Genomic DNA, 11,723 nt, shown 5'->3' with positions numbered 1-11,723 from the left:
ATAACCTGGAATATATGCGGATATTGAGCTACACGTAGAATAGATAAGACACAGCTTTTAACGAGGTTCGGCTATGCCTACGTCCTCGGAGAGCAGCAGCAGTAACCTTTCACTATAAAATAATATGGCTACAACTTTAGTGTTTACAACATATGTGGCTCACTGAATTTTCTCTCTAGGAGAATTTCTCTCTGCTTTCTCTTCTCTCTTTTCTTTCTTTCTCTTCCTTTCTCTTCTCTCTTTTCTTTCTTTCTCTTCCTTTCTCTTTTTTTTTCCCTCTTCTTCTTTCCGTTTCTCTTCTTATTTATAGGCTGAAATAATCACTATTCATCACTATTCATCACTGTTCACCCGTGACAGACAAACTCTATCAAAGCCGCCAAATGAACAGTAATGAATAGTTGTGTGGGCTCCATATCAAGACTTTTACAACATTATGGACTTTATAAAACTAATTTCAATTTCAATTTTTGTATTTACTTAATAGGGAAAGTAATCAATGGAAAGAACAGGTGGAGGAGACTCGAAATGAAACTCGCCTGTTAGCTCAAAGAAAGAAGACTCTTGAGACGACCAAAACGTCTCTCCTCTCCCACATAACCCACAACTCTCTCTCTCTCTCTCTCTCTCTCTCTCTCTCTCTCTCTCTCCGGTCTGTGCTCATTTCTCCTGATCCAAATACTCCGCCGTTCCACCGCATAGCCATGGACGCTCTCCCGCAAGACACGCTCCACCAGATCTTCTCCAGCCTTCCCCTCCGTCAGGTCATGATCTGCCGCTCACTCTCCAAGTTCTTCAACCACCTCCTTACCTCACCATCCTTCATACACCTCATCTCCACCCAATCGCCTCCCCTCAACCTCTTAGCCCTCCGCCCTCCTCACCACCACCACCACCGCCACGTATCCTCCCCTCCCTGCCTCCACGTGTTCGACCCCGACGACAACCAATGGCTCAGATTCAACCTAGATTTTCTTCCCTTCCGCTCCCCCCACCCCGTCGCCTCCTCCCTCGGCTTCGTCTACCTCTGGGGCGAATCGCCCGACTCGCCTGAGTCCACCAAGTCACTCGTCGTCTGCAACCCTCTGACTCGCCAGTTCCGAGTCCTGCCCCAGCTCGGGTCTGCTTGGTCGCGCCACGGCTCGGTCCTCGTTGACTCCGAAACTCGAGTCATGGTCCTCACCGAGCTCGCCGCTCTCTACTTCTCCGGTTCAAACCAGTGGCTAAAGTTCTCATCCAACCTCCCTTCGAAACCCAGAAGCCCAATTTTGGTCTTTGACTCGGTTTACGCTCTCTGCGATGTGGGTTCGCCTTGGAGGAGTCAATGGAAGCTCTTTCATTGCACAATTTCAAAACTGAAGACCTCCCAGACGTGGACTCGGCTCGAAAAGCACGAGTGGGGGGACGTTTTTGACATCTTGAAACGACCCCGTTTGGTTCGCGGAAACGGGAACAAGGTTTTGATGGTTGGTGGGTTGAAATCGTCTTTCTCGCTGAATGCTTCGTGCTCGACGATTTTGATACTGAGGCTGGACTTGGATAGCTTGGAGTGGGACGAGGCAGGCCGAATGCCGGTGGACATGTTCAGGTGTTTTCAAGAATCGAGCAAGTTCAAGGTGTTTGGTAGCGGTGATAGGGTTTGTTTTTCGGCCAAGAGAATTGGGAAGTTGGCTTTGTGGGACCATTGTTCGGGGAAAGTCGAGTGGCGGTGGATTGATGGTGTGCCTGGAAGCGGCGATGGGCTTTGCCGGGGGTTTGTTTTTGAGGCCAGGCTCACTGCATTGCTTTGATCGGGTTCAGCAAAGTTTTAAGCCTTCGATGCCAACTAGAGGTTGGTATTCATTAAAAAAAAAAAAAAACCCCAAATGTTGTTGTATTGCTATTGAATTTGATAACCTGTTGTGTTAGTTGAATCTCTTAACAAATCAATATAATTTTTATTTCTCAACATTTGTTGCCTTGGAATTTTTGTTGCTGTATGTAACTGGCTTAGCCTGAATTGCATGGTGGATTTACAGAACAGCCAAAAGGAGAAGAATTAAACCCCTGTTGCTGCAATACCTTTTTTGGTTTTTTGGTATTGTTGGCGTTTGTGTGTGTCTATGAAAGTTTAAGACCAATGTAGCTGGCAAAGGATTATATATAAATAAGGGTGAAGTTTGTCTCAATGTTGTGAGAGTATAAAACTAAAAACATTACAAGTTTCTGGGCTTGTGGTAGTGTTTATACTGACACTTTGATCAGAAACTTTGACCAATTTGTACACAGATGAAAGCATGTTGGTAACCTTTCTTATACCATCTCTACGACATCATTTGATGATTTTCTATGACTTAAATACTGCACTGGTGTTATTGATCTCTTATTGCTGGTTTGGCAGTAAATTCTTGTACTTATGTGCCTATGTAGTTTGCTTCTCTGCTTTTACCAATTTGTACTACAAAGAGCTTTGTGGCTGATCTATTTGTAGCTCTTTTTTTCTTGATCCGACATCTGCTCCTTGAGTCGCTTGATTGATTTCTTTTTTCGAAAGCTTTTATTCAAATCCATAAGGTTGAATTAATTAATTTTGCTAATTGATCAAAATTCTGTACTGGACTTTCAATTTAGTGGCTTGACAAGTCACTTTGAATCTCAATTTAGTTGCCTACACACCCCATGTATGGGTCCAATGAATTTTTAGTGTGATAGGTCTAGTCATCAGAATCAAAGCTTGGAACTGAATTCTTAACCTAATCTTGTTTGGTCGTGTCAAAATTGGAAATTTGTGGGTGATGTGTGGTAGGAAGTGTAGCCCTTGTGCTGATTCCAAAATAAGTGTATAAATCTGGTTTAAATAGATTTCAAAGCTAATTGGAAGCTTTGTTTTCATTGAATAACATGTCATTGAGTGCTGCTGCATGTAGGCATTTGTAATTCATGATTCATATGGTATGATTGTGCTTCTTATTCATGTTCCTTTATAGTATATTATTGTGAGCAGCTGACCAGGTTGCTTGCTCAGTTTTCTAGCAATAATGTTTACATATGTAGCCACCTTGGTATTTAGCAAGGTTATACATAGGGATGATGTTCAAATGATTTGGTTTTTTATATATAGCTGAAATTTATGATTTTGGGAAATGAAATCATAGAAATTTCGGGCTTGGTGCTTGTGTCGTGATCATCCATTAATTCTTTTGTAGGAAGCTGCAGGGTTATTTTCTTAAGTCAGATTGGTTATGTGTGTGTTAGAGGTTGGGTATTTAAGCAACACCTAAGAACCCAAATGCTAATTGAAACTAGCATTTTAAGAGTTTATGTAGGACAATTGTGAGAGAAAAGAAGAGGAGAGATCCGGAATCACTCTGGTCATTCGCATCACACAAGTCGTATTGCAATCAGATGTTAGAACAATTCCCACATCGCATCGGCCTTCAGCATCACAGTAAAGGTGTCCTCGACCCACCGAAGCCAACTCATGGTTCACACAAGTGCAGGAACTTTAATTTCTTACACTATTAACTTTTTCAAAGCGTACATAGTAACCCTTTCTATAGAGAGGGGATATATATTTTAGGGATAAATTTATTTCAAACGTAAAACATAATGGTACGTAAAAAGTGGGATGGGGCTTCTGCTTAAAAGCTTATATAAGGGCATTTCTGTTGCGTTCCAAACCTCATGACACAGCTTAAATGGTGAGATTACTTGGCTAAATTTGATCGTCTATGCTTGAAACTTTACATGTATGAAACCAAAGCGACCAAGGTAAAAATTATGAGCAAACCAAAGCTCATCTCAAAATGAGGTTGCATCAACTAGAATGCCAAAAATAAATTATGTGGAAGTTAATCATGAGATAGAGTGGAATAGTTATCTAAAAACAAAAAAGATAGAACGCTGTAGCAGAGTCTTAATGATCCTTATATCCCATAACCTATATTTCCATAAAACTTGAGAACATATTAAATTTCATAGCATGCATCTTATTGGTTCTGTCCAGAAAATGCAAAATAAGAGAGAAGATAGAAGAAAAGTTTCTGGATCACAAAATTGTTTTTATTTTATTTTTTATTAGTGGTTTTTTAAAAAAAAAATTATACAAAGGCGATAGTGTTGTATTTATGAGTAGGGATGAAACAAGTACAAAAACCAGGCTATGTCCTAGACCTACATGATTAGGCGATCACAGATTGTAGTTTCACATCAATTTATCAGAGAACATCAATTTGTGATCACAGATTGCAGTTCTCGGATAAATTGATGTGAAGCTGTTGCTGGTTCAATTAGTATTTAATCCATGACTTAGGAATCTATTTCTAGTGGTACAAGGCACAGTTTTATTGAGTGCTTCATGTTTTCCAAAGTTAATGACCAGATTTATCTTTTGTGTGTTATTCATTGTCTCATTCCTTGTTGTAAAGGTTATTTTGGATGCTTTCTGTTGCCTTCTTAAATTAAACTTGCGTTTTTATAGAAAACACTTCTGGATTTTAATGTTTCTTTGGCACTTCTTAACTCCGGTAGAGAGTTCTTCCAGTCTGTCATTTAAAAAAATGATAGAGAATGTTAATGACTTACCCCTTTGTAGGTAATTAGTCTAATAAACCTGACAAATGAGACATTCTTGTTGACTCTAGAACTCATTCGTTCCATGTATTCCTCCTTATTGAAAGAATTCTGGAGAGAGCATGTATTTTTCAATTGAAAGGTAGTCATCCTTGTTATTTACTTTTTCAGTGAATAAGCACAATTCCTTAGTCAGGACCGGCTCCCTTTGTAAGTGGCAGAGTGGCCTTGAGGGTGTTGCATGATTTGAGAACTCATATCCTATTGTAGTTGGATGGGCTACAATTCTGAAATGATTTCACAGCCACTTGAAACATCATTTGCATAATAGGGCTTCCAGTGAAATATCTGTAGCCTGTTAGGTTTGGACTGTGATGTCTTAGATTCAGCAGTTTGAACTTTGAAGGGCTTCTAGCTTTGTGGGTCAAACATCATCACAATTTGCATGCTTTTCAGATGCCTAGATGTCAGCTTTCACCAAATTACACAATATTATGTGTGTTTCTCATGCCTAGTAGTGGTCTTACAAAATCTGCAAATCAACATCATAGTATAATCTGTCTATTAGAAAATCAATTTGGGTATGTGCATTTTGAATCTGTTTGGAGGAAGGAAAAAAGAAAGAAAGCAAAAGTAGAAATTAACTGGATGGTGATACAGATGTTTGGTAGTGTTTTTGTTCCTTGTGTTTAATTTTTTTTTTTTTTTTTTTTTTTTACCATTTGTTTCTTCTTTACATGTTAAAGAACTACTATGATGTCCCCCAGTTTAAAATATAAGATTGAATTTTATTTTCAGGATGCCATTAAGATTTAGCTTGCAATGAAGAATGCTTTAACTTTATTATTGGCAATCTTCAACAGGTAGGTAAAGCCATTGATGGGCATTGACTTTTGTGAAATTATTGAAGAAGGTAATGAAGATATTAATATTGTGATTCTTGGTGCACAAAGGAGGATTTATATTGTGATTCTTCTTGGTGCACAAAATTTCCAATAAAATACAAGCTGGATCAACCTTAATGTGGATGATTTTGGACATGCCATTTGATAAAATGATGCTCAAGTCAGAGATTCCATTTCTCTTTTTCCACCTTTAGCTCCAGTTTCTGATTCTGAAAGCATTTTCTTTTTCTTCTTTTGGATTATAAATTATGATTAATATATAATTGATAATATCAATGTCATCTGAAAGACATGGAGCTATAGCTCAGGCTCTGGACCCAGTTCCCCCCAGTATAGGTATAGAAAGTCTGGATAGGACCCATTGTTTACCAAACACACCAACATGTCGAGGATGAGCCCATCTTTTTGGGTCAATAGACCCCATCCTCGCTGGTAGGCATTCTTAATGAGGATGGGTTACCTTGTCCACCCCATTACTAGTTTGGAACTAGTGAGGAATTTGACGATGCCACCGCCGGTTGGTTGGGTTGTCTCCTACCTTTGTTTCCTCTAGTCTTTGTATTTGTATGCTCTGTTTTTGTGGTTGCAGTTGTCCCTTAGCTCTGGACTCTAGCATTGTAACTTTGGCATTTTGCCCATTGTTATTCCAGTTTGAACAAAAAAACAAAAAAAAAAACTCCCTCTGATTCAGTGAACCTCACAATTGACCAATTAAATCTATCTAAGATTGTGTCCAATGCTCATATCCAGACATAATCTATGTTATTAATGTTCAATTTAAATATACAATTATGTGGTGCTGTCAATGTTGCATATTCTTATCAAGTGAAATGGGTGACCTTATCTGACAAGGAAAGAAGGAAAAAAAGGTGAACTTTTATCTGAGAGCCATTTTGCTGAACTCTTTTTAAACCTCCTTTCCTGACAATAATTTGAGGCGTGAGGTTTTCGGTGGTGTGATTGTTACACAAATATATTTACATAAAGATTTTAGTTAGCGTCAATTGCTTACGCATGCATGCTTAAATAAGTACGATATGAAACTTTTTTTTATGGTTAACTGTTAAATCACTAATCCTAACAACCATTTGAGGTGTTTAAGTGCTATGATCTTTACACAATTATAGCTACAAAAATTTAGTAATACTTTTCTTCTCTATTTGAGGTGAGGTTTTCAATTGTCCATATATTTGATGTATCTCATTAACTAGCACACGGTCGGGTCAGTCCCCGAGCTGAAGTGGGAGTGTAAACTCTGGCGGACACGGGAGTGGGCGGTGTTGATGTGTCCTTCGGTCTGCTCAAGGCACTCCACATGTCCTGCCCTTACTGGTAAGACTGAACTCGGTTATTATTGCGCGTCAACAAATCTTTTTGTTTTGGGCATCTCATTAATACACACATTTTTCTTGGTAAATCTCATATAGATTTTATCCTTGGTAGTGTTTTTGTTCCTTGTGTTTAATTTTTTTACCATTTGTTTCTTCTTTACATGTTAAAGAACTACTATGATGCCCTCCAGTTTAAATATAAAGATTGAATTTTATTTTCAGGATGCCATTTAGTTCAGTATGGTTGCAACTTGCAATGAAGAATGCTTTAACTTTATTATGGGCAATCTTCAATTGACCTTTGTGAAATTATTAAAGGAAATGGAGATTAATATTGTGATTCTTCTTGGTGCACAAAATTTCCAATAAAATACAAGCTCTTTTTTTTTTTTGGTGGTCCGAAACAACTGAAAAGTTTGTATGAAATGAGAATAGCACTATTTTGCTACCCCAAACCAATCATAAACTGCTACGTGAAAAAATTACACGCAGCATACTTTGATTGGCCAAAAATAATAAAATATTACTATCTCCATTTCACACAAGTGTTTCTCATCAAACAGCCTTAATTTGGATGATTTTGGTCATACCATTTGGTAAAGTGATGCTGAAGTCAGAGATGTCATTTCTCCTTTGCCACCATTAGCTACAGTTTCTGATTCTGAAAGCATTTACTTTTGGATTATAAATTATGATTAATATATACGAAATTGATAAATAAAAAATCACTGTCATCTGAAAGGCACGGACCTAGCAAGAATTTTATGGTGAAAACCTTATATATGATCCTTAGGTGAGATCTTATTTATTAATCGTTTGATAAAATTGATTAGTCGTCGAATCAAATTAGTTAGCCTAATCTAACGATTAAGAAATAAATCTCACATAAAGGCTATATATAATACCCTCACTATAGAATGACTCATGGACCTATAGCAACTCTGGACCAGTTCTCCCATTATAGATATAGAAAATCAGAATAGGACCCATTGTTTACCAAACACACCATCAAGTTTCTCCCTTGTTTAGTGAACCTAACAATTGACCAATTTAAATGACCCAACGCCAATTTAAATTTACAATTATGTGTGTGCTATGAATGTTGCATATTCTATCAAATTAAATGGGTGACCTTATTTGATAAATTTTAAAAAGGAAAAAAAAAAGGTGAACTTCTCATCCAAAAGCTATCTTGCTGAACACTTTTTAGGGTATTAAATCTCCAATCCTAACAACAATTTGAGGTGTCAGGTTTTGGGTGGTATGATTGTTACACAAATATATTTACATAAATATTTTTATTAGCGGCAATTATTTACGCATGCATACTTAAATAATTACGAAATTATTAATCCTAACAACCATTTGAGGTGTTTAATTGATTTTAAAAAATAAAGAAAAGAAACTCGATCTATATACTAGTACCGCTAGAAAGTTGCTCCTTATGAGCTATCTATACTCGTGGATAGACCTTTTTTTCTTTTTTCTTTTTTTCCCTTTATTTGGCTTTTTTCTTAGTGCATGCATTCCAAAACATAACCTGATGGATGAAGTCAACTATGACTTATGTGTTGAAAGATAAAGGCACATTCGCCTTCCTGTTGATGATTGTAAACTAAGTTGAATGGACACTCCACTAAGCTTAAGTGTCGGATATTTGGACATTCTTTGGATACTTGTGTTCAACAGTTAACATCGTGTCTATGATCAATACACTTTCCATACATAGTCAGGATACTCTCTGAATAAAGGTCAATTCGTACTCAAGATCAACTAATGTGTTAATTCATATAAAATTAATAAACTACAAAGGCTTAGAAAACTTGAATTTCACTATATATAAGTATTGTGAAATTGGAGTATCAACATCAATACATATGTATTTAGTCCCCTTTTATTGAGGGATCCCTCAGATAATTTTATTTTAGGGACGCCCTTTAGGGTACCTTACAATTTTTTTTTTCCAATGATCCAAATCAACAAAAAATTTGACAAATCGGAAACCGTTTCGATATCCAATTGTGTCCTACAAAATCAATGAACGCGGTGCTTCAAGAAAATACTAAAATTTCAATAACTCAATTGAGTGGTTTTTGAATGAGTATCTACAAAATAAATGATTTAGATTAGTGAAATACAATTCGGAGTGAGCCCTATAAGGGGTGTCCCTCAATGGAAGAGGACTGCATATATATAAGTACTATTATAAGTATTATTATAAATTATTATGTTTTGATTGCCATGTCCCCGTATTCTAGTTTTTTGAAATTTGTCGTTTTCCGTGTCGTCGTATTCGTGTCCATACAACATAGATTATAAAATTAACCTTATTTGCACAATATCTTTTGTTTTAAATTTAATCTTATAAATTCAAAGAGATTCAGTAACATAAAATAAATTGGAGAAAAGGATTTGGCTTACTGATTTATCATATTATGTAAGAAATTAGGTCGATTGTCACGCAAAAGAAAATTAACTTTTGATATCTAAGGTGCCCTTTTATGAAATTTTTTTTGTCTCCACTACTGATGACTAATTAAAAGAATAAAATTATTGAGAAAAAAAAACCAAGAATAAAAGTTGGGGAGATTCACTAATATACCCAAAATAGGAGCTGAAATTATAAAAAAACCCCACACGAAATGCACTTTAGAAACACACCCAAAATCCATTTACTACATAAAAAATGAGTGTTAAAGTTCCTATAAATTACATGATTGCCATTGATAAACTTAAAACAAGCCCAACATAAAAAACTCAAAAAAAACCCAAAATAAGCCCAGCAAGCCCGAAGTACATTGTTAATACCATATCATAGAAGTACATTGTTAATACTATATTATAGAAGTACATTGTTAATACCATGTCATAGAAGTACATTGTTAATACCATGTCATAGAAGTACATTGTTAATACCATTACTTACAAAAAAATCAACCAAAAAAAAAAATCCAAAATAGCCCAACAAGACATCCGATATCCTTTTCAGAAACCACCTCCAATTGTCCATAATTTCACCAGAAACAATCGCAAAAGCAAAAGGAAATATCTCTACAAGAAAAAAAAAAGTAAATTGTTAATACTATGTCATAGAACTATCTCCCTAGTAAAAATCACATTATGCCTATCACAAACTTCAAGTGCATAGCTATATATAGAGCAAAATATAGAGCATGTTTTGTCACTGAAAATCTGTTAATACTATGTCATAAAAGTACATTGTTAATATTATATTATAGAAATCAACTCAATTGCATGGTATGAACAATATTTCAACTGTTCATACCACTTACTGGAAGTTAACGACTACATCATTTTATTTGCATAATAGGTATGATAAAAGTGTACAACTCCATACCACTCAAAATCAATACTCAACAATGATAAAAATACAGAGAATGACTCCATCTCAACAATAGTTGCTGGTTGAAAGGATTTGGGTTAGAAGAATTGATATGGCTCAATCTGCTAATCGTGCCCTCCCTTACTGCTGCGTATCTTTTACGCTAGAAAGGTTTGGGTAGCATGGGGGCCAGAATGACTTTGCTCTTCTTCAAATCAAGTAATTTTTCAGTGTGACTGGTGAACCCAAAACCTGGGCCTAAACACCAACACCACCTCCAAGTTCCTGTGCCCTGGCATTCCCTCTTAAAAAATGACTTGTATATTTCTTGGATTTCCCATACAAGATCAAAGTACAGCCCCCAAACCCTACTCTTACTATCAGCGATGAGGGATCTTCTGCCACACATGACCAAAGTATGTCTTTGAGAAGGGCTCAACAATCAAAATCAATAGTCCTTTGCTTGGGCCTATTGGGATTTCATGGAAGCTATGCAAAATCTGATCATTTCTCACATACCCAATTAAAATTAGTTCAAAAAAACGAAAAGGGTCAGTGAAGAATGGGACTCACATGGGATTTTCTTTAACAGAGGAGCTCCGACTTCTCTAAGGATCCAAGAAACGATCAAGGAAAGGCCGAAAAGACCACAATAAGCAAGTCTAGCTGATTTCCTGGAAATCCCAGCGGAGGGCTTGAGGCTTCAGACCTGAGGTTGTCAAATCTGAGGGAGGCTTCAAACGAGATCCAAAACTAATTTAATGCTAAAAAGGGTAATAAAGATATTTCATCTTATTAATTAAAATAAAAAACATACAATTGTTGATTTTTGGGTTTATTTTGGGTGTGTTTCTATGTTTTAAATAGTGTAGGGTATATTCATAGTTTCATGTCTAAGAATGGGTGTTTCACTAATTTTGTATAAAAGTTGAAGAGAGGCTTGGCTATACCAACTTGTGAAGAATGACTACTATCTAGTAGATTATCTTAAAAACCAAGAATATAAGTATAAGAGAGGCATGGATATACCAACTTGTGAAGAATGACTGCTATCTAGTAGATCTCAAAGATGAGACAGATTGATTGGACAATTAGTATAAGAGAGAAAATATAATTACAAAAATACACCTCATGCTTCCTTTATCAAGTTAATGAGTTTAACTTAATTGTTCTTTTAGTGAATTTAATTCAAATTTCAGGCAAAACAATACCTCTTTTAATACATATAAATCCTCACCCTAACCATCTAGGTCCAATACTTTAGGTGAGATTAGGCCCAATGGACCTCTATGTGGCGTTTTAACTTAAAGGGCTCCGGTGAAACTATAAGTTAACTACATATATTTGAACCATAAATTATTATTGTATTCTTTAATGTAGGACTTATGCATCATGACTTGCATCGAGCAACATACACCAATAATCTCCACATTGACGAGATCTAAGCCAAAGTAATCCGACTGTTACAACACTCACACTTTTTGAGGATGACGTGGTCCCTACAACTCAACCTCTACAGACAATAATTTCTTAAGTCTTGCTAGAAGCCCTTGCCCTACTTAAGTCTAGGATTTTCTCGAGCCTTGTTAGGAG

The 11,723-nt window shown here is 36.4% G+C and overlaps 1 protein-coding gene across 1 annotated transcript; it reads left to right on the top strand.

The window, feature by feature from the left end:
- Positions 402-3,683, top strand: LOC18767607 (SKP1-interacting partner 15). The gene is made up of 2 exons (XM_007201272.2): positions 402-1,831; positions 3,186-3,683. The coding sequence occupies exon 1, from the start codon at positions 705-707 to the stop codon at positions 1,788-1,790; it is 1,086 nt and encodes a 361-aa protein (XP_007201334.1). The 5' UTR covers positions 402-704; the 3' UTR covers positions 1,791-1,831; positions 3,186-3,683.

The sequence above is a fragment of the Prunus persica genome, chromosome G8, assembly GCF_000346465.2.
Source record: "Prunus persica cultivar Lovell chromosome G8, Prunus_persica_NCBIv2, whole genome shotgun sequence".
In the NCBI taxonomy this organism is placed as follows: Eukaryota; Viridiplantae; Streptophyta; class Magnoliopsida; order Rosales; family Rosaceae; genus Prunus; species Prunus persica.
This window is presented reverse-complemented; position numbering and strand designations above follow the sequence as displayed.

Excerpts from the sequence above, each read along its gene's own strand:
- LOC18767607 (XM_007201272.2), top strand. The coding sequence starts at position 705 with ATGGACGCTCTCCCGCAAGACACGCTCCACCAGATCTTCTCCAGCCTT.